The sequence below is a fragment of the Heteronotia binoei genome, chromosome 21 (assembly GCF_032191835.1).
Source record: "Heteronotia binoei isolate CCM8104 ecotype False Entrance Well chromosome 21, APGP_CSIRO_Hbin_v1, whole genome shotgun sequence".
NCBI lineage: Eukaryota > Metazoa > Chordata > Lepidosauria > Squamata > Gekkonidae > Heteronotia > Heteronotia binoei.
Genome location: NC_083243.1, coordinates 16,745,266 through 16,770,393, shown reverse-complemented (window position 1 = coordinate 16,770,393; position 25,128 = coordinate 16,745,266). Strand labels below are relative to the sequence as shown.

The 25,128-nt window shown below is 42.2% G+C and overlaps 1 protein-coding gene across 1 annotated transcript in view; it reads right to left on the bottom strand.

Annotated features, from left to right (window-relative positions):
- MNAT1 (MNAT1 component of CDK activating kinase) overlaps positions 1-25,128 on the bottom strand; it is a 213,285-nt gene that overhangs the window by 104,213 nt on the left and 83,944 nt on the right. The window contains exon 6 of the mRNA XM_060262868.1: positions 23,082-23,222. Coding sequence (XP_060118851.1) covers positions 23,082-23,222 — 141 coding nt within the window. The remainder of the gene's footprint in view (positions 1-23,081; positions 23,223-25,128) is intronic.

Here is a 25,128-nt window from a genome sequence, read left to right as displayed (position 1 = left end):
GGGGAGGGAAATGTCTGCTGGGAACTCTGTTATTCCCTTTGGAAATTTATTCCCATAGAAAATCATGGAAAATTGATCCGCGGGTATCTGGGGCTCTGGGGGGGAGCTGTTTCTTGGGGTAGAGGCACCAAATTTTCAGTATAGCATCTAGTGCCTCTCCCCAAAATACCTCCCAAGTTTCAAAAGGATTGGACCAGGGGATCCAATCACATTTAAAGGGACGGCACACCTTTTCAATGCCTTCCTTCCATAGGAAATAATGGGTAGGGGCACCTTCTTTTGGGGCTCATAGAATTGGACCCCCTAGTCCAACCTTTTTGAAACTTGGGGGGTATTTTGGGGAGAGGCACTAGATGCTGTACTGAAAATGTGGTGCCTCTACCTCAAAAGACAGTCCCCCCCCAGAGCCCCAGATATCCGTGGATCAATTCTCCATGATTTTTATGGGAATAAATCTCCATAGGGAATTATAGAGTTCCCAGCAGTCATTTCCCTCCCCTCCCCCCGCTTTCTGACGACCCTGAAGCAGGGGGAGGGTCTCCAAACCAGTGGATCCCCTGCCCCCACCTGGGGATTGGAAACCCTACCACACACCCCTGATGTAGCCAATCCTCCTGGAGCTTCCAATAGGCCCTGTACGAAGAGCCCTGTAAGGAATTCTAGCAGGACCTCCTTTGCATATTAGGCCACACCCACCCCTGATGTAGCCAATCCTCCTGGAGCTTCCAGTAGGCCCTGTACTGAGAGCCCTGTAAGGAATTCTGGCAGGATCTCCTTTGCCTATTAGGCCACACACCCCTGATGTAGCCAGTCCTCCTGGATCTTACAGTAGGCCCTGTACTGAGAGCCCTGTAAGGAATTCTAGCAGGACCTCCTTTGCATATTAGGCCACACCCACCCCTGATGTAGCCAATCCTCCTGGAGCTTCCAGTAGGCCCTGTACTGAGAGCCCTGTAAGGAATTCTGGCAGGATCTCCTTTGCCTATTAGGCCACACACCCCTGATGTAGCCAATCCTCCTGGATCTTACAGTAGGCCCTGTACTGAGAGCCCTGTAAGGAATTCTAGCAGGACCTGCTTTGCATATTAGGCCACACACCCCTGATGTAGCCAATCCTCCTGGAGCTTCCAATAGGCCCTGTACTGAGAGCCCTGTAAGGAATTCTAGCAAGACCTCCTTTGCACATTAGGCCACACACCCCTGATGTAGCCAATCCTCCTGGAGCTTACAGTAGGCTCTGTACTTAGAGCCCTGTAAGCTCTTGGAGGACTGGCTACATCAGGGGGGTGTGGCCTGATAGGCAAAGGAGTTCCTGCTACAAACAAAGCTCTGGCTACTGGCATTAAAGTCGTGAGCTACTGCACGAATTACTGAAGAGGTCAGGGCCCTGAGGGATATTGGACAATTCCGCAGGGCCTGTAAGACAGTCCTCTTCCGGTTGGCCTATAACTGACCGGTACTAAAACTATCAAAACATCAAAGGAAGTCATAGATAGCATATTGTTGGACTGATGTACTGATTTTAATGTTTTTTTAATGTTTTAATGATGTAAACTGTTATTGTATTTAAAATTAGAGTTTTACTGTTAGAAACCCTCTGTGTTGTGAGCCACCCTGAGCCCGCTTCGGTGGGGTAGGGTGGGATATAAATCAAATCAATAGATAGATAGATAGATAGATAGATAGATAGATAGATAGATAGATAGATAGATAGATAGAGAGATAGAGAGATAGAGAGATAGAGAGATAGAGAGATAGATAGATAGATAGATAGATAGATAGATAGATAGATAGATAGATAGATAGATAGATAGATAGATAGATAGATAGATAGATGATAGATAGATAGATAGATAGATAGATAGATAGATAGATAGATAGATGATAGATAGATGATAGATAGATAGATAGATAGATAGATGATAGATAGATAGATAGATAGATAGATAGATAGATAGATAGATAGATAGATAGATGATAGATAGATAGATAGATAGATAGATAGATGATAGATAGATAGATAGATGATAGATAGATAGATAGATGATAGATAGATGATAGATAGATAGATAGATAGATAGATGATAGATAGATAGATAGATAGATAGATGATAGATAGATAGATAGATAGATAGATAGATAGATAGATAGATAGATAGATGATAGATAGATGATAGATAGATAGATAGATAGATAGATAGATAGATAGATGATAGATAGATAGATAGATAGATAGATAGATAGATAGATAGATAGATGATAGATAGATAGATAGATAGATGATAGATAGATAGATAGATAGATAGATGATAGATAGATAGATAGATAGATAGATAGATGATAGATAGATAGATAGATAGATAGATAGATAGATAGATGATAGATAGATAGATAGATAGATGATAGATAGATAGATAGATAGATAGATAGATAGATAGATAGATAGATAGATGATAGATAGATAGATAGATAGATGATAGATAGATGATAGATAGATAGATAGATAGATAGATAGATAGATAGATAGATAGATAGATAGATAGATAGATAGATAGATGATAGATAGATAGATAGATAGATAGATAGATAGATAGATGATAGATAGATAGATGATAGATAGATAGATAGATAGATAGATAGATAGATAGATAGATAGATGATAGATAGATAGATAGATAGATAGATGATAGATAGATAGATAGATAGATAGATAGATAGATGATAGATAGATAGATAGATAGATGATAGATAGATAGATAGATAGATAGATGATAGATAGATAGATAGATGATAGATAGATAGATAGATAGATAGATAGATAGATAGATAGATAGATAGATAGATAGATAGATGATAGATAGATAGACAGACAGACAGATAGATAGATAGATAGATAGATAGATGATAGATAGATAGATAGATAGATAGATAGATAGATGATAGATAGATAGATAGATAGATAGATGATAGATAGATAGATAGATAGATAGATAGATAGATGATAGATAGATGATAGATAGATAGATAGATGATAGATAGATAGATAGATAGATAGATAGATGATAGATAGATAGATAGATAGATAGATAGATAGATAGATAGATAGATAGATAGATAGATGATAGATAGATAGATGATAGATAGATAGATGATAGATAGATAGATAGATAGATAGATAGATAGATGATAGATAGATAGATAGATGATAGATAGATAGATAGATAGATAGATAGATAGATAGATGATAGATAGATAGATAGATAGATGATAGATAGATGATAGATAGATAGATAGATAGATAGATAGATAGATAGATAGATGATAGATAGATAGATAGATGATAGATAGATAGATAGATAGATGATAGATAGATAGACAGACAGACAGACAGACAGACAGACAGATAGATAGATAGATAGATAGATAGATAGATAGATAGATAGATAGATGATAGATTGATGATAGATAGATGATAGATAGATAGATAGATAGATAGATAGATAGATAGATGATAGATAGATAGATAGATAGATAGATAGATGATAGATAGATGATAGATAGATAGATAGATAGATAGATAGATAGATAGATGATAGATAGATAGATGATAGATAGATAGATAGATAGATAGATAGATAGATAGATAGATGATAGATAGATAGATAGATAGATAGATAGATGATAGATAGATAGATAGATAGATAGATAGATAGATAGATAGATAGATGATAGATAGATAGATAGATAGATGATAGATAGATAGATAGATAGATAGATAGATAGATAGATAGATAGATAGATAGATGATAGATAGATAGATGATAGATAGATAGATAGATAGATAGATAGATAGATAGATAGATAGATGATAGATAGATAGATAGATAGATAGATAGATAGATAGATAGATAGATGATAGATAGATGATAGATAGATAGATAGATAGATGATAGATAGATGATAGATAGATGATAGATAGATAGATGATAGATAGATGATAGATAGATAGATAGATAGATAGATAGATAGATAGATGATAGATAGATAGATAGATAGATAGATAGATAGATAGATGATAGATAGATAGATAGATAGATAGATAGATAGATAGATAGATGATAGATAGATAGATGATAGATAGATAGATAGATAGATAGATAGATAGATAGATGATAGATAGATAGATAGATGATAGATAGATAGATAGATAGATAGATAGATAGATAGATAGATAGATAGATAGATAGATAGATAGATGATAGATAGATAGATAGATAGATAGATAGATAGATAGATGATAGATAGATGATAGATATATAGATGATAGATAGATAGATAGATAGATAGATAGATGATAGATAGATAGATAGATGATAGATAGATAGATAGATAGATAGATAGATAGATAGATAGATGATAGATAGATAGATGATAGATAGATAGATAGATAGATAGATAGATAGATGATAGATAGATAGATGATAGATAGATAGATAGATAGATAGATGATAGATAGATAGATAGATAGATAGATAGATAGATAGATAGATAGATAGATGATAGATAGATAGATGATAGATAGATAGATAGATAGATAGATAGATGATAGATAGATAGATAGATAGATAGATAGATGATAGATAGATAGATAGATGATAGATAGATAGATAGATAGATAGATAGATAGATAGATAGATAGATAGATAGATAGATAGATAGATAGATAGATGATAGATAGATAGATGATAGATAGATAGATGATAGATAGATAGATAGATAGATAGATAGATAGATAGATGATAGATAGATAGATAGATGATAGATAGATAGATAGATAGATAGATAGATAGATAGATAGATAGATGATAGATAGATGATAGATAGATAGATAGATAGATAGATAGATAGATAGATAGATAGATAGATAGATAGATAGATGATAGATAGATGATAGATAGATGATAGATAGATAGATAGATAGATAGATAGATAGATAGATAGATAGATAGATGATAGATAGATAGATAGATAGATAGATAGATGATAGATAGATAGATGATAGATAGATAGATAGATAGATGATAGATAGATAGATAGATAGATAGATAGATAGATAGATAGATAGATAGATAGATAGATAGATAGATAGATAGATAGATGATAGATAGATAGATGATAGATAGATAGATAGATAGATAGATAGATAGATAGATAGATAGATAGATAGATGATAGATAGATAGATAGATAGATAGATAGATAGATAGATAGATGATAGATAGATGATAGATAGATAGATAGATAGATAGATAGATAGATAGATAGATAGATAGATAGATAGATGATAGATAGATGATAGATAGATAGATGATAGATAGATGATAGATAGATAGATAGATAGATAGATAGATGATAGATAGATAGATAGATAGATAGATAGATAGATAGATAGATAGATAGATAGATAGATAGATAGATAGATAGATAGATAGATGATAGATAGATGATAGATAGATAGATGATAGATAGATAGATAGATAGATGATAGATAGATAGATAGATGATAGATAGATAGATGATAGATAGATAGATGATAGATAGATAGATGATAGATAGATAGATAGATGATAGATAGATAGATAGATAGATAGATAGATAGATAGATAGATAGATAGATAGATAGATGATAGATAGATAGATGATAGATAGATAGATAGATAGATGATAGATAGATAGATAGATAGATAGATAGATGATAGATAGATAGATAGATAGATAGATGATAGATAGATAGATGATAGATAGATAGATAGATAGATGATAGATAGATAGATGATAGATAGATAGATAGATAGATAGATAGATAGATAGATAGATAGATAGATAGATAGATAGATAGATAGATAGATAGATAGATAGATAGATAGATAGATAGATAGATAGATAGATGATAGATAGATAGATAGATGATAGATAGATAGATAGATAGATAGATAGATAGATGATAGATAGATAGATAGATAGATAGATAGATAGATAGATAGATAGATAGATGATAGATAGATGATAGATAGATGATAGATAGATAGATAGATAGATAGATAGATAGATAGATAGATAGATAGATAGATAGATAGATAGATAGATAGATAGATGATAGATAGATAGATAGATAGATGATAGATAGATAGATAGATAGATAGATAGATAGATAGATAGATAGATGATAGATAGATAGATAGATAGATGATAGATAGATGATAGATAGATAGATAGATAGATAGATAGATAGATAGATAGATGATAGATAGATAGATAGATGATAGATAGATAGATAGATAGATAGATAGATAGATAGATAGATAGATAGATAGATAGATGATAGATAGATGATAGATAGATGATAGATAGATAGATAGATAGATAGATAGATAGATAGATAGATAGATAGATAGATAGATAGATAGATAGATAGATAGATAGATAGATAGATAGATAGATAGATAGATAGATAGATAGATAGATAGATGATAGATAGATGATAGATAGATAGATAGATAGATAGATAGATAGATAGATAGATAGATAGATAGATAGATAGATAGATAGATAGATAGATAGATAGATAGATAGATAGATAGATAGATAGATAGATAGATAGATGATAGATAGATAGATAGATAGATAGATGATAGATAGATGATAGATAGATAGATAGATAGATAGATGATAGATAGATAGATAGATAGATAGATAGATAGATAGATAGATAGATAGATAGATAGATAGATAGATAGATAGATAGATAGATAGATAGATAGATAGATAGATAGATAGATAGATAGATGATAGATAGATAGATAGATAGATAGATAGATGATAGATAGATAGATAGATAGATAGATAGATAGATAGATAGATAGATAGATAGATAGATAGATAGATAGATAGATAGATGATAGATAGATAGATAGATAGATAGATAGATAGATAGATAGATAGATAGATAGATAGATAGATGATAGATAGATAGATAGATAGATGATAGATAGATAGATAGATAGATAGATAGATAGATAGATAGATAGATGATAGATAGATAGATAGATAGATAGATAGATAGATAGATAGATGATAGATAGATGATAGATAGATAGATAGATAGATAGATAGATAGATAGATAGATAGATAGATAGATAGATAGATAGATAGATAGATGATAGATAGATAGATAGATAGATAGATAGATAGATAGATGATAGATAGATAGATAGATAGATAGATAGATAGATAGATGATAGATAGATAGATAGATGATAGATAGATAGATAGATGATAGATAGATGATAGATAGATAGATAGATAGATAGATAGATAGATAGATAGATAGATAGATGATAGATAGATAGATAGATGATAGATAGATAGATAGATAGATAGATAGATAGATAGATAGATAGATAGATAGATGATAGATAGATGATAGATAGATGATAGATAGATAGATAGATAGATGATAGATAGATAGATAGATGATAGATAGATAGATGATAGATAGATAGATAGATAGATAGATAGATAGATAGATAGATGATAGATAGATGATAGATAGATGATAGATAGATAGATAGATAGATAGATGATAGATAGATAGATAGATAGATAGATAGATAGATGATAGATAGATAGATAGATAGATAGATAGATAGATAGATAGATAGATAGATGATAGATAGATAGATAGATAGATAGATAGATAGATAGATAGATGATAGATAGATGATAGATAGATAGATAGATAGATAGATAGATGATAGATAGATAGATAGATAGATAGATAGATGATAGATAGATAGATAGATAGATAGATAGATAGATAGATAGATAGATAGATAGATAGATGATAGATAGATAGATAGATAGATAGATGATAGATAGATAGATAGATAGATGATAGATAGATAGATAGATAGATAGATAGATGATAGATAGATAGATAGATAGATAGATAGATAGATAGATAGATAGATGATAGATAGATAGATGATAGATAGATAGATAGATAGATAGATAGATAGATAGATGATAGATAGATAGATAGATAGATAGATAGATAGATAGATGATAGATAGATAGATGATAGATAGATAGATAGATAGATAGATAGATGATAGATAGATAGATAGATAGATAGATAGATAGATAGATAGATAGATAGATAGATGATAGATAGATAGATAGATAGATAGATAGATAGATAGATAGATGATAGATAGAGAGATAGATAGATAGATGATAGATAGATAGATAGATAGATAGATAGATGATAGATAGAGAGATAGATAGATAGATAGATAGATAGATAGATAGATAGATGATAGATAGAGAGATAGATAGATAGATGATAGATAGATAGATAGATAGATAGATAGATAGATAGATAGATGATAGATAGATAGATAGATAGATAGATAGATAGATGATAGATAGAGAGATAGATAGATAGATGATAGATAGATAGATAGATAGATAGATAGATAGATAGATAGATGATAGATAGATGATAGATAGATAGATAGATAGATAGATAGATAGATAGATAGATAGATAGATAGATAGATGATAGATAGATAGATGATAGATAGATAGATAGATAGATAGATAGATAGATAGATAGATAGATAGATAGATAGATAGATAGATAGATAGATAGATAGATAGATAGATAGATAGATAGATAGATTGCGCTCTGGGGTCATCCTTCTTGAGCGAAGACAAAAAAGTGTGAGCTGGAGGTCAAAAGTCTGTGAGCTGGCTCACGCTAACTCAGCGTAGAGGGAACAGTGGCCTTGACCTCTGAGCTCTGGCCACCACCCTGTGAGAGAGGATGCGGGATACGATGGTCCACTGATCTGATCCAGCAGGACTCTTCTTAAATCCTTAAGGTCGGTATGGTCTACCCAGACTTGGCAGTGACTCTCCGGGATCTCAGGCAGAGGTTTTTCACATCACTTCTCACTGCCTGGTCCCTTCAACTGGAGGTGCTGGGGATTGAACCCAAGACCTCTGGCATACCAGCAGATGTTCTAGCCCCTCCCTAACAGAATGACTCATGAACCCTCAGATGCCCTTCACTGTCTCACTGAGAATAAAGGAAGATACAAAATCTTATTTTTAGTCTGCGGGCTGCCCAGGAAACATTGATTGACAAAAGTCACGGTTTCCTGGCTACTGGACTCTATTTTAGAATATGGAAGCCTTTGAACTCCCCCCACCAAAAAAAGGACCATGAATATGCACAAAAGAGTGGTTTTCACACTGCCTTCCTAAGAATGGCACACTATATATTTCCCACCATTAGTTTTTAAGACAAAAATAGCCATGTCAGGGGAAAAGAACTATGTCTTGGCAAACACTTTCAACAATGTGAATATTCACATTTCCATTGCTGTTTGGTGCCACTGTCTCCCTAACGGCTGCTTGCTTTGGTGCCATTTGTCCTTCTTGTTCTAGCTTTTTCCACTCTGACCTAGCCACATGGGCAATCTTATCCAATCAGAGAGCATGCAGCAAAAAGGGAAGATGATACAGTGCAATGTAGACAGTCTCCTTTTGGTCTGTGATGATGTCAAGAAGAAGAATTGCAGATTTATACCCCTCCCTTCACTCTGAATCAGAGTCTCAGAGCGGCTTACAATCGCCTTCATCTTCTCCCCCCACAACAGACACCCTGTGAGGTGGGTGGGGTTGAGAGAGCACTGACAGAAGCTGCCCTTTCAAGGACAATTCCTAAGAGAGCTGTGGCTGACCCAAGGCCATTTCAGCAACTGCAGGTGGAGGAGTGGGGAATCAAACGTGGTTCTCCCAGATAAGAGTCTGCACACTTAACCACTGCACCAAGCTGGCTCTCAAAAGCTAAGCAGGGTCGGCCCTGGTCAGTATTTGGATGGCAGGACCACCCAGGAAGCGCAGAGGTACTACGCAGAGTCAGGCAATGGCAAAAACCATCTGTGTCCCTCTGCTGATTCTAGGATTCTAGTGTAGAAGAATTGCAGATTTATACCCCGCCCTTCTCTCTGAATCAGAGTCTCAGAGCGGCTCTTCTTTTGCCTTCTGTCTTCTCCAGCATCAGGATCTTCTCCAGGGAGTGCTCCCTTCTCATTTGGTGGCCAAAGTATTTGAGTTTCAGCTTCAGCATCTGACCGTCCAGGGAACAGTCTGGGTTGATTTCCCTTAGGACAGACTGATTGGATCTTCTTGCAGTCCAAGGGACTCTCAAGAGTCTTCTCCAGCACCACAGCTCAAAAGCATCTATTCTTCTGCGCTCCGCCTTCTTTATGATCCAGCTCACACAGCCATACATTACTACTGGGCATACCATCGCTTTGACTATACGGACTTTTGTTGGCAGGGTGATGTCTCTACTTTTTATTATACTGCCCAGATTCACCATAGCTGTCCTCCCAAGGAACAAACATTTTATAATTTCATGGCTACATTTGCCTTAGGACTGACTGATTTGATCTTCTTGCAGTCCAAGGGTCTCTCCAGAGTCTTCTCCAGCACCACAGCTCAAAAGCATTTATTCTTCTGCGCTCGGCCTTCCTTATGATCCAGCTCTCACAGCCATACATTACTACTGGGAATACCATCGTTTTGACTATACGGACTTTTGTTGGCAGGGTGATGTCTCTACTTTTTATTATACTGCCCAGATTCACCATAGCTGTCCTCCCAAGGAACAAACATTTTATAATTTCATGGCTACATTTGCCTTAGGACTGACTGATTTGATCTTCTTGCAGTCCAAGGGTCTCTCCAGAGTCTTCTCCAGCACCACAGCTCAAAAGCATCTATTCTTCTGCGCTCGGCCTTCCTTATGGTCCAGCTCTCACAGCCATACATTACTACTGGGAATACCATCGTTTTGACTATACGGACTTTTGTTGGCAGGGTGATGTCTCTACTTTTTATTATACCGCCCAGGTTCGCCATAGCTGTCCTCCCAAGGAGCAAACGTCTTTTAATTTCATGGCTACAGTCACCATCTGCAGTGATCTTGGATCCCAGAAATGTGAAGTCTGTCACAACTTCCACGTCTTCCTCTTCTATTTGCCAAGGGGTGATGGGGCCAGATGCCATGATCTTAGTTTTTCTGATGTTGAGTTTCAAGCCTACCTGGATCAAGCTTCTCCAAAGACTACCATCTCCCCATTAGGTTATTTCATAGACACTATGTAATCATGATATGTAGATGACCTGGAGATCATTGTCTTGCTTTTCTACTGTCAGCGCTGCTTTCTGAAAGAAATATCCAGAGGCAGGTGAGGAAGCAGATCTAACAGCTGCAGACTGTCGATAAGGTGCCACAACACAGAGTCCAGCTGATCCAGAGGAAGCTGGGGCATTCGAAAACTGAATTTTAACTGAAACAGCAAAGTTTCAAGCCCACATGGCCAAAGGGAAATCCTGAGAAGTATTCAAAATGGAAGGGATAGGGGTAGTTTCTGGGTAACATTTAAGAACAAGAATGTAAGAATAGCCCTTCTGGATCAGACCAGTGGTCCACCTATTCCTGCATCCTGTCTCACTCAGTGGCCAACCAGTTCCTCTGGAGGGCCAACAACAGGGCATTGAGGCCGAGGCCTTCATTAGCACATAACAAGAGCCCTGCTGGATCAGACCAGTGGTCCATCTTGTCTCAAAGAGTGGCCAACCAGTTCCACTGGAGGGACAACAACACAGCATATAGATAGGAGCCTTCTTGAGAACATCAGAAGAGCCCTGCTGGATCACACCAATGTGAGGGTCCATCCAGTCCAGCCTCCTGTCTCACACAGCGGCCAGCCAATTCCTCTGAAAAGCCAACAGGACATAGAGGCTGAGGCCTTCATTAGGGCATCAGAAGAGCCCTGCTGGATCCGCCCAGTGGTCAACCTAGTCCAGCATCCTGTCTCACACAGGGGCCAACCAGTTCCTCTGTCTGGTGGTATGGCATGGACAGGAAGGTAACTCTCCTCTCCAGAGCCAATGTACATGTTGAGGTCCCAGTGGTAATAACTCTAGAATCCCTTAATCCAAGGAGAACACCTACAATGAGGCGCATGGCCTTCTCAGTGGTAGCCCTGATGTTACGAAAAAAACTCACATCCAAATAGTTCTCTTGCATTCCTGCATCCTGATTTTTTTAGACAATAGCTTTTAGAACTGTTGTTCAGCATATGAGCACAAACATGGAAAACTTCGCTACTACATTTAAAATGTTCTACAGCTTGCTAGGTTTCTGTCCTGGTTAATGCTCTGTTCATTATTATTTTTTTAAATGTCCGTGAGCTGTCTTGAACACTTTGGAAAGATGGGATACAGATATTTTAAACCGCTAAATTCATCCCAAGTCAACAAAGACAGCTGTTTGTTATTATTTCCAGGCAGAGAGAACATGTTAAAGGAATATCGAAGGTACATAATTCAAGCACTGCTTTTAAAACCAGAACGTTTTAAAAATAAACAGAACTACACCACAATTTAAGCATCGCTATGTCAGAGCGGCAGTATACGCTTCAGAAGAACGCGGGCAACCCCTGTCTATTAACGTAAGGCTTTCAGAAACATTGCTTTATTTTAAAAAAAACCCTGCTTTTGTTGAATTGTGGCTGAAACTCTGAAATGGACCTTACACACAAACAACCTCGCGTACACCTCCTGCCCTTCGCTTTACCTTTCTGCCATTAGCAACATAACGCAGGTATGTTTAGTAGCCACGCACGCACCAGCCTCATTAAGTTACCTATTTTGGTCATGTCGTAAAGATTATTTATAACTGCTCTCTCTTTTTCGCAAGCCATCTGGCAAAATGGATTTCCAGTAAAAACCAACTGCTGTGTCAGAAAACAACGTCCGCCTGCCTAAATTAAAAGGGCACGGAGAGCCAAGTTGAAAACACTTGGGTGACTCAGTGCGATTCCCTACTCCTGCCTCCCCGACCAATGTAAGCCATTAAATGAAATGAACTTAGCAGTGGAGCTGTTACCAGCTGACCTTCACAGCCAGACCAGGTTCGAGACACGGTCTGTTGGGCGAGTGCCTCCACCGTCTATCCCTCTCCTGCTGTTTGAGATCAAGGGAGACGTGGCCTCGCACTGTATGCTCCCGTTTACTGAAGAAAAAAAAATTGTATTGCCAATCCCGTGGAATGTTCCAGCTAAGGACAACCGTCAGGAGACTTTGGGTTCCACTTCTGCTGCTCAGTCATACTCAGATCAAAATTTCGCTCACTTATCACATAGACAGCCAGTTTGGTGTAGTGGTTAAGAGTGCTGACTCTTATCTGGGAGAACTGGGTTGGATTCCTCGCTTCTCCACTTGCAGCTGCTGGAATGGTCTTGGGTCAGCCAGAGCTCTCATAGGAGTTGTCCTTGAAAGGGCAGCTGCTGTGAGGGCTCTCTCAGCCCCACCTACTTCACAGGGGGAGCAAGGTAAAGGAGATTGTGACTGCTCTGAGACTCTGAGATTCAGAGTATAAGGCGGGATATAAATCCAATATCTTCTTCTTTTGAACCTTGTTTATCCCTCTAAGGCAGTTAGTGCCGGTGCATGGGAGTCGGCGAACTAGGGCGCCGACTCCCAGGGGCGCTTCCCTCCCAGCACAATCGCCTCCCTCCCCCACCCATGCCGGTCGCCCGCCCTTTGCGCCATACTCCGCCCTGCCCCCTGCCTAGCTCTTGGAGGATTGGCTACATCGGAGGGGGTGGCCTAATATGCAAAGGAGTTCAGCGCCATGCACTGAAACCGCTTATGGAACTACCCAGAAGTGCCAACATCTCACTGGGCAGACGCTCTAACAGTCACCCCCAAATTCTAAGCAGTTTCTGGGCAAGTGCTACAGTATCATCCCACTCAGTGTTCCCTTTAAGCTGAGTTAGCGTGAGCTAGCTCACACATTTTTGTCTTAGCTCAGGAAGGATGGCCCCAGAGCACACTAATTTCTGCAGGAGCTCACCACTTGAGAGCCAGTTTGGTATAGTGGTTAAGTGTGTGGACTCTTATCTGGGAGAACCGGGTTTGATTCCCCACTCCTCCACTTGCACCTTCTAGAATGGCCTTGGGTCAGCCATAGCTCTGGCAGAGGTTGTCCTTGAAAGGGCAGCTTCTGAGAGAGCCCTCTCCAGCCCCACCCACCTCACAGGGTGTCTGTTGTGGGGAAGGAAGGTAAAGGAGATTGTGAGCCACTCTGAGACTCTTCAGAGTGGAGGGCGGGATATAAATCCAATATCTTCATCTACCTCACAGGGTGTCTGTTGTGGGGGAGGAAGGTAAAGGAGATTGTGAGCCGCTCTGAGACTCTTCGGAGTGGAGGGCGGGATATAAATCCAATATCTTCATCTACCTCACAGGATGTCTGTTGTGGGGGAGGAAGGTAAAGGAGATTGTGAGGCGCTCTGGGACTCTTTGGAGTGGAGGGTGGGATATAAATCCAATATCTTCATCTACCTCACAGGGTGTCTGTTGTGGGGGAGGAAGCTAAAGGAGATTGTGAGGCGCTCTGAGACTCTTCGGAGTGGAGGGCGGGATATAAATCCAATATCTTCATCTACCTCACAGGGTGTCTGTTGTGCGGGAGAAAGGTAAAGGAGTTTGTGAGCCGCTCTGAGACTCTTCAGAGTGGAGGGCGGGATATAAATCCAATATCTTCTTCTTCTTCTTGAATGTCAGGAGCTCACCAGGTAGAATTTTTGCTCACAAGACTCCACAGCTTAGAGGGACCATTGATCCCGATGTGATGCTGGTACTTCAGGATCGCACCAAAAATGATGTCATCATGCAGCAGCAAAGACACCACCCCTCACCATTTTGCCCTACTTCTGCCGGTCAACGAGATGAGTGTTGGCAGGTGTAGACAACAATTACCAAGAGTTTACCCACCATTAGTGGGCACCAGGTAAGCCTAATTATTCAGAGTAGCCATAATCAGATGACAAATTACACTATGTTCATATAAACACTGGAGGGAAATTGGGTATATTCAGTAAAAGCAACATACGAAATTCCTACATTAATTCATGTCCATACATCTCATTCTGAGGCAAGTATTGTCTTAGCCATGTTGTTAGTGGAACCCTGGCAACTCCATGGAATCCCTACAAGCCTGATGCTTTTACTGATGGCCAGGGATGGAATTCTAGCAGGAGCTCCTTTGTATATTAAGCCACACACCCCTGATACAGCCAATCCTCCAAAGGCTTACAAAAAAGAACCTTGTAAGCTTTTGGAGGATTGGCTACATCAGGGGTGTGTGGCCTAATATGCAAAGGAGCTCCTGCTAGAATTCCACCCCTGCAGATTGCTAACATTTAGAATAAGATGTATGGACATTAATTCAGGCCTTGAAGATTATGGGTGTTTTCCACACTCCCTTAAGAATGCACTTTCAATCCACATCCAATCCACTTTGCAACTAGATTTTACTGTGTGAACTGGCAAAATCCTGTTGGAAAGTGCACTGATAGTGGATTGAAAGTGCATGATTTAGCACATGCAAAAGTGCCCTATGTTTGGCTATTGATGAAGACATCCGAAATGCACTATATCGGAGCAACAACAGCTCCAAAACTGGACTTTCAACAACTCCAAAGTTGGGACTCTTTTCGAATAAGTGCTCCACCTGTTGGAACAACTTAGGACTATTGGCACGTGTGTTCTTTAGTTGTGTATGACAGCCAATGGCCGTTGTACTTTGCATGATACGAGAAAGGTGATTTGTAACCTCTAGAAATATTTCAAAGAACAAGTAAAACGTGTCAAAAAAAAGTAAAACGTGTCAAAAAAAATGCAAAGATACAAATTAATATATTACATTAAAATTCATTGGGATATTTATAGTAGTACTGTTTTCCTCTGTGACCAGTTTTGCAATATTGTGTTGACCTACACCAAGGCCCCCCTGCTTTTCTGCGTATTGTTAATTTTGGTACCTATGCACCACAAAGCCTAGCTTGGCCTTGCGCCATTGCTCACTGCTGAGCTACAGACGTTCGCTCATGTTGTTCCAAGTGCTTTGTTGCTCTAAGACGGGGGTGTCGAACTCATTCGTTATGAGGGCCAGATCTGACACAAATGAGACCCTGTTGGGTCAGGCCATAACGGGTTGGGCCGAGCCATGTCGGGCCTGGCCATGTGTTTTCCTATTTAAGATTAGGCAGCAGAGATATAATTTTTATAAAGAACACAGACGAACACAAATATATATGTTTTAAACTTAAAACATGCTTAAAACATTAGCACTCATTGGTCTTAAAGATGCTTTCTTTGTATTTCTCCCATGGGATCCAGGGAACTGGGCAAAGGAAGCTCTGGCTCTTTCCTTCCTTCCCCAGGGGACCAGGAGGGAGAGGAGATTCAGCCAATAGAAGGAAGAGAGGCTTGGCTCAGTAGCTCTGCTGTGCAATTGAGAGCCTGGCAAAGCAAGCTATTCCTCCCCCCCCCCCTCCTCTCCAATGGAGAAAATAGAGGTTTTGCGCTGTAGCTCCTGTGCAATTGAGCAAGCCTTGCAAAGCAAGCTGTGATGCAGGAGGACGCAAGAGAGAGGGAGAAAGCAGATGACAGCCAATTGCTTGAGGGCCTGATAGGAGCCCTCCAAGGGCCTGATTCGGCTCCCGAACTGCATGTTTGACACCCCTGCTCTAAGAGTTCTGAAGGAAATCTTGGCAGATCAATATGTCTCATGCCATTGGTCTATCAAGATTAATATTGTCTCCTCTTGATGGGCAGTGGTTCTCTTGACCCTTTCAACTAGAGACTCCAGGGATGCTTCTTGGTGCTGATACAATCACCTTTGGAACACCCTTGTACCTCAAGGACCACCTGGTGCCTATCCTGTTGGCATTTAGATGCTAGGCTAAAACACCTGGCCTTTCCATAGGATCATAGAGTTGGAAGGGACCTCCAGGAACATCTAGTCCAACCCCCTGCACAATACTGGAAACATCTCTCCCCATGCAAAACACCTCTCCCTATGCAAAACAAGGGTGACATCAGAGGATGTGACTGCTGGGCTTTTCCTACAAAAAATGTCCTCTGTGTATGTGTATATATATCTATATCTCTATATCTATATCTATAGATCTATATATCTATATCTATATAAGGAAGAAAAGGTCCCCTGTGCAAGCACCAGTCGTTTCCGACTCTGGGGTGACGTTGCTTTCGCAATGTTTTCACGGCAGATTTTTTACGGGGTGGTTTGCCATTGCCTTCCCCAGTCATCTACGCTTTTCCCCCAGCAAGCTGGGTCCTCATTTTACCGACCTCGGAAGGATGGAAGGCTGAGTCAACCTGGGGCCGGCTATCTGAAAACTCAGCTACCGCCAGGGATCAAACTCAGGTCATGAGCAGAGCTTAGGACTACAGCACTGCAGCTTTACCATTCTGCGCCACGGGGCTCTATATATATATACACACAAATATATAAATATATATATATACACATGTGCACACACACATATATGTGTGTGTGTATGTGTGTGTGTGTATATGTGTGTATATACATATCTATATACATATATATTTGTATGTACATATATGTACACACATACATACATATATATATATATATATATATATATATATATATATATATATATATATAAACAATGACCAACGGCTTCCCCCACTTTGGTACAAAGTGTTCCTAAAGCCCACTCAGAAGGACTTCTACAGTCACCTTAGCTGCTAGTGCAAAAGCCCTTAATTCAGAAACAGAAGAGAAAACTCAAAATCTAACTTGCAGTTGGATAATCGTTTAAACAACTGTTAGTTATAATTCTTGAACAAGAGAACATAAGAGAAGCCTAGCTTGATCAGGCCAATGGCCCATCCAGTCCAACACTCTGTGTCACACTGTGGCCCAAAAAACCAGGCGCCATCAGGAGGTCCATCAGTGAGGCCAGGACACTAGAAGCCCTCCCACTGTTGTCCCTCCCAAGCACCAAGAACACAGAGCATAAGGACCAGTAAAAAGCAATTGCGCACTTCACAAAAAAGAAAGAAAAAGCAAAATCATTGCAGCTGTCTGGGCTACAGCTCTACTCTCTTGCTCTGTCAACAGAGGGAAAGTTGACTGACCAAGGCCTAGGGGTGGCGGTGGGGAAATATGAAACACCCTGTCTCCTAAAAGAATCCAGTAAAAGGTACACAGGGCTCTTGCTCCCCACTGAGACCTCCTTCATATAGCTCCCAGTGCTGTAAAACCAGCTCTTAAATCACCTGACACCCGATCTCCCTCAGTTTCCCTCAGGATCAGATGAAGGAGTGCAGGTACTCATCCTTCCCATAGGGAGGCGGGAGGGGAAAGGAAGTTAGAAATAAATTACCTATTCAATGGGACAGGATCATAAAAATCTATAATAAGTATCCAGAGGGGAAGCTAAGCCGGAGTACAGCTGGCCGCCTCTTAACAACAGCCCTATAGGGCTGTGTCGGGAGCGGGTAAATGGAAAGTGAAAACTTATGGACAGACGACAACGGAGAACGACGTGAAAGAAATGAACAGCAGCAGCAAAGCAGCTGCGAGAAATATATCTCACAGTTATATACGCATACCCCAAAGGTCTTTTTATCACAGCTGTCATTGCGGGGGCGGGGGGAGAAAGAGCACACGAGCCCCACTGGGACATGATGCTAGAGCTCAAGTGAGGTCTCACCTTCCCCCTTCCGATTCATAAGATCCAGTCGTTCAACAACACCAGTGCGTCAACCCCAAACTCAAAGGGGAACTATCAATAAGGAGAATGAATCCCAGAGCTGGGAAGCAACATCAGGGGAAGACGAAACACTCTCTGTCCTGTTCTTGGTCTTTCAGAAGAACTGGTTGGTCACTGTGTTAGACAGGATGCTGGACTAGATGGACCACTGTGCTGATCCAGCAGGGCTCTTCTGATGTTCTGATGAAGGCCTCGGCCTCTAAGCTCTGTTATTGGCTCTCCAGAGGAACTGGTTGGCCACTGTGTGAGACAGGATGCTGGACTAGATGGACCACTGGTCTGAACCAGCAGGGCTCTTCTGATGTTCTTATGAAGGCCTCAGCCTCTATGCCCTGTTGTTGTCTCTCCAGAGGAACGGGTTGGCCACTGTGTGAGACAGGACGCTGGACTAAGTGGACCACTGGTCTGAACCAGCAGGGCTCTTCTGATGTTCTAATGAAGGCCTCGGCCTCTAAGCTCTGATATTGGCTCTCCAGAGGAACTGAATGGCCACTGTGGGAGACAGGATGCTGTACTAGGTGGACCACTGGTCTGAACCAGCAGGGCTCTTCTGATGTTCTAATGAAGGCCTCGGCCTCTAAGCTCTGATATTGGCTCTCCAGAGGAATTGGTTGGCCACTGTGTGAGACAGGATGCTGGACTAGATGGACCACTGGTCTGAACCAGCAGGGCTCTTCTGATGTTCTAATGAAGGCCTCGGCATCTATGCGCTGTTGTTGGCTCTCCAGAGAAACTGGTTGGCCACTGTGTGAGACAGGATGCTGGACTAGGTGGACCACTGGTCTGAACCAGCAGGGCTCTTCTGATGTTCTAATGAAGGCCTCAGTCTCTAAGCTCTGTTGTTGGCTCTCCAGAGGAACTGGTTGGCCACTGAGTGAGACAGGATGCTGGACTAGGTGGACCACTAGTCTGAACCAGCAGGGCTCTTCTGATGTTCTAATGAAGGCCTCAGTCTCTAAGCTCTGTTGTTGGCTCTCCAGAGGAACTGGTTGGCCACTGTGCGAGACAGGATGCTGGACTAGGTGGACCACTGGTCTGAACCAACAGGGCTCATTTGATGTTCTACTGAGGGCCTCGGCCTCTATGCCCTGTTGTTTGACCCTCCAGAGGAACTGGCTGTCCACTGAGTGAGACAGGATGCTGGACTAGATGGACCTCTGGTCTGATCCACAGCGTTTTTCTGATATTCTTACAAAGACCTCAGTCTCTGTGATCTTTTGTTCACCCTTCAAAAGAACTGGTTGTCCCAATGTGAGACAGGATACTGGACTAGATGGACCACTGGTCTGGTCCAGCAGGGATCTTTCTATGTTCTTAGGGAGGAAATGGAATGTGAACAAGAGTGGGCCCACCAGCTCCTTGCTGTTGGAAAGACAAAAGCTAAGGAGATGTAAGGCTGGTGGGGAAGGGGGGTTGAGTTGGGAAGACATATCAGGTTAGAGATTAGAATTCTTGACTATTTAGGAGCATTTTTCTAATTTATTGCCGACGGGTGCGTTTATTCTTTGGCTGGTACAATTGTACTACATTTTCACTGAGTTTCCACTGGCCTTTTTCAACAAAAAAAAGCCCTGGTTGAGAGACCTCCAAGGAATGCTGCAGTCATGACGTAGAGGCAGGCAATGCCAAACCACCTCGGAAATCATTTGCCTTGGAAACGGGGAGCGATAAGTCAGCGGCCACCCGATGGCACTTTCTACCACCATTTTGCCCTGACAAGGGTGGCCCAAATAGCTCAATCTCAGAAGTTAAACACGGTCAGCCCTGGTTAAGAATTTGGATGGGAGACCTCCAAGGAAGCCCAGGGTTGCTACGCAGAGGCAGGCAACAGCAAACCACCCCTGTATGTCTTTGGGACTAAAATGGATGGATCAGGCTAACCCAATCTCATAAGGTCTCGGAAGCTAAACAGGGTCAGCCCTGGTTAAGTATTTGGATGGGAGACCACCAAGGACATCCAAGGTTGCTATGCAGAGGCAGGCAACAGCAAACCACCTCCGTATGTCTTTGCGGCTGATACAGATGGCCCAGGCTAACCCGATCTCATCAGATCTCAGAAGCTAAAACATGATCAGCCCTGGTGAAGCATTTGGATGGGAGACCACCAAGGAGCATCCAGGGTTGCTACGCAGAGGCTGGCAACAGCAAACCACCTCCGTATGTGTTTGGGGCTAATACGGATGCCCCAGGCTAACCCGATCTCATCAGGTCTCAGAAGCTAAGCAAGATCAGCCCTGGATTAGTATTTGGATGGGAGACCTCCAAGGAAGTCCAGGGTTGCTACGCAGAAGAAGAAGAAGAATTGGAGATTTATACCCCGCCCTTCTCCCTGAATCAGAGACTCAGAGCAGCTTACAATCTCCTATATCTTCTCCCCCCACAACAGACACCCTGTGAGGTGGGTGGGGCTGGAGAGGGCTCTCACAGCAGCTGCCCTTTCAAGGACAACCTCTGCCAGAGCTATGGCTGACCCAAGGCCATTCCAGCAGGTGCAAGTGGAGGAGTGGGGAATCAAACCCGGTTCTCCCAGATAAGAGTCTGCACACTTAACCACTACACCAAACTGGCAAAGGCCAACCATCTGTTGACGCCTCTTGCCTTGATCTGGGTGACCCCACCTAGCCCGATCTCATCTGATCTCAGAAGCTAAGCAGAGTCAAGCTCTGGTTATTACTTCGATAGGAGACCACTGAGGAAATCTAAGGTTGCTACGCAGAGTCAGCCACTGGCAAGCCACCTCTGTTCTTACCTTGCCTCAACAACATATGGTCGAGGACCTGCCTACCTGAGGGACGGTCTGTCCCCACACGTTCCCCAGAGAGTACTAAAATCAGGGTCTCAACATTTTTCAGTGATCCCCGGGCCAAAAGAGGCGAGACTGACGACTACCAGGGATCCCGCCTTCTCAGTAGCAGCCCCCTACTGGTGGAACCAGCTGCCGGAAGAGGTTAGGGCCTTGCGGGACCTCACCCAGTTCCGCAAGGTCTATAAGACCATACTCTTCCGGCTTGCTTTCGACTGACCTTTGAGACCTACAACAGCAGGAGGAATCCAGGAAGTACTGACGTCATCGTAACTGAATAACACCGAAATGTTATTAGCATCAACTGCTTTAAATTGTTTTATTAATTAACCGATTTTATTAATATGAGGTACCAATGTGTTAGTCTTTTATTGTTATTATGATTAATGTTGTGAGCCGCCTTGGTGGGGAGGGCGGGGTATAAATTTAATAAACTCAACTAAACTGAACCCTTTGGCAGGGGTGTCAAACATGTGGCTTGGGGGCCGAATCAGGCCCTCAGAGGGCTCCTATCAGGCCCCCGAGTAATTGGCTGTCATCTTCTCCCTCTCTCTTGCTTCCTTCTGCATAAAAGCTTGCTTTGCAAGGCTTGCTCAGTTGCACAGGAACTACAGAGCAAAGTCTTTATTTTCTCCATTGGCTGAGGCTCCTCCCTGACGGAGGAAGGGGGGAGGGAGAGCTTGCTTTCCCGGGCTCTCTCAATCGCACAGCAGAGCCTTTCTTCGTTCTATTGGCTGAGGCTCCTCCCGCTCCTGGTCCCCTGGGGAAGGAAGGAAAGAGCCAGAGCTTCCTTTGCCCCGTTCCCTGGATCCCATGGGAGAGATACAAAGAAAGCACCTTTAAGACCAAGTGCTAATGTTTTAAGCATGTTTTATTTCAAGGTTTCTTTTACAAAAAATATTTAATTGTGTTTGTCTGTGTCTTTTATAAAGTTTATAAGAGAGCCAGTTTGGTGCAGTGGTTAAGTGTGCAGACTCTTATCTGGGAGAACCGGGTTTGATTCCCCACTCCTCCACTTGCACCTGCTAGCATGGCCTTGGGTCAGCCATAGCTCTCGCAGGAGTTGTCCTTGAAAGGGCAGCTTCTGTAAGAGCCCTCTCAGCCCCACCCACCTCACAGGGTGTCTGTTGTGGGGGAGGAAGGGAAAGGAGATTGTGAGCCGCTCTGAGATTCTTCGGAGTGGAGGGCGGGATATAAATCCAATATCTTCATCTACCTCACAGGGTGTCTGTTGTGGGAGGAGAAGATATAGGAGATTGTAAGCCGCTCTGAGTCTCTCATTCAGAGAGAAGGGTGGGCTATAAATCTGCTCTTCTTCTTCTACAAAAAGCTGATCTATTTTTTATCTGTATTATTTTGTCCTTGTTTACTGTGATTTCCTTATGTCAGATTTGATGTATGGTAAATTGCTTGACACTTTGTAATTATTTTATGTAAAGGATAAATAAATTTTATTATTGTCCCCCCCAAAAAAGGGAGAGATGGGAGAGGCGGTGGGAGTCACCCTCCTCGTTACGTACCAGTTTATCCAGGAGCTCCTGCTTGTTCTTCCTTTTCAGCATCTGCTGCATTTGCTCTTCCTTTTGGATGAGAAGCCGCCGCTGCTCGTTCTCCTGCCGCTCCACTTCCAGCGCCTCTTCCAGCTCCTCTTGCTCCCTGGACTAAGAGGGGGGAATCCAGAAGCAGTTACCACTTCAGAGATAAAGCAAAACAAAAACTAAAAAAGAAAAAGAAAAGCTCTCTTTCTCCCCAAGTGACTGCCGCAATCGAAAAGCAGCCAGGATTCAAAACTTTCGACAGACCAGCTATGGCAGGGGTGTCAAACATGCGGCCCCGGGGTCGAATAAGGCCCCTGGGGACTCCTATCAGGTCCCCGAGCAACTGGCTGTCATCTGTTTCCTTCTCCCTCTCTCTTGCTTCCTTCTGTATCACAGCTTACTTTACTAGGCTTGCTCAATCACATAGGAGCTACAGAGCAAAGCCTCTATTTTCTCCATTGGCTGAGGCTCTTCCCTTGGGGAGGAAGGGGGGGGAGGGAGAGCTTGCTTTGCCAGGCTCTCTCAATCTCACAGCAGAGCTACTGAGCCGAGCCTCTCTTCCTTCTGAGGCCCCACTCCCTCCTGGTCCTCTGGGGAAGAAAGGAAGGAAGGAAAGAGCCAGAGCTTCCTTTGCCCGGTTCCCTGGATCCCATGGGAGAGATACAAAGAAAGCAGCATAAGGACCAACAAGTGCAAATGTATTAATCATGTTTTATTTTAAGTTTTTAAAAATCTTTAATCGTGTTTGTCTGTGTCCTTTATGAAGTTTATATCTCTGCTATCAGGCGTTACATTTCATGACACACACGGCCTGGCCCGACAAGGTCTCATTTACGTCAGATCCGGCCCCCATAACAAATGAGTCCAACACCCCTGAGCTATGGACTAGAGCAGTGGCTTCCACCAGGGACTGGTTCCGTGGAAGACAATTTTTCCACAGGCCGATGGAGGGGGAGCTGCACTGGGTTTTTGCTGCCCCAGGCTAGCCCCCCCCCATGCCTCATCCCTGCTTCCAATGGGGGTGGTCTTTAAATGGGAGAGAGACTGGGGCTGTTTCTGCCACCTCCCCGCTAGGTGGTCAAGGGCAGAAGGCCAATCTGCCTCCCCCTCCCATTTAAAGACCCCCACCAATCAGCTCATCGACAGGGGTCTATAAATGAGGGGTAGGAACAGGCCCGTAGCCACGGGGGGCTGGGGGGAATGGCCCCCCACCCAACCCCCCTGGACCTTTATGGCCCCTCCTTTTCCCAGCCCCTGTTCTCTCCCGGCTGGTGCGGTTTCTTATCCTTCGAAGAGGCTGCGAGAGAAGACTTCGCTCCCCCTCACTTCTGGTTTCGGGAAGCCCCAGGAGCCCACTCTTTACCGTTGCTGGGTTGGTGAGTAGGTCGGTGGGAGGGAGGGGGAGGTGCTGCGCAGAGGGGGGCAGGGCCACCAGAGAAGGGGCAGTGGAGAGAGTGGGGGCCACCAGAGGGGGGGCCCCTCCATCCAAAATTTTTTACCGTGGGGCCCCTCCCACGAGAATTTTCTGGCTACGGGTCTGGGTAGGAAAGTTGCAGCAGCGCTGCCCCTTCCGCTCATCCAGGACCCGGATGGATGAAAGAGGTGGTGTGGCCTTCCTCCTCGCAGCAAGGCTGCACTGCCCCTTTCATCCAGCTGGGGTCCTGGGTGGGTAGAAGGGGCGGTGGGGCTGCTCTGCCTCAGAGCGAGGCTGCATTGCCTCTTTTGTCTGCCTGGGTCCTGAGCTGGTGAAAGAGGAGACCGGGCTGCTCTGCCTTGTTCTGAGGCCCGGTTGCTAGCAGGCCACGGACCGGGACCGGTCTGCGGCCCAGTGGCTGGGGACTCCTGGACTAGAGGGGGCATCACTAAGCCTCAGAGCAGTCTCAGGCAGTCCAGAGATGCAGAGGTGCCTCAATGGTGCCTTCCTCTTCCTCCTCCAATAGTGCCTTCCTCTTCCTCCTCCGGTCTAGGGTGATGCAGGGTCAGGCTTCAGATGTTTTAAGCCTGGGATCCCCAAACTTTTAGAACCTTC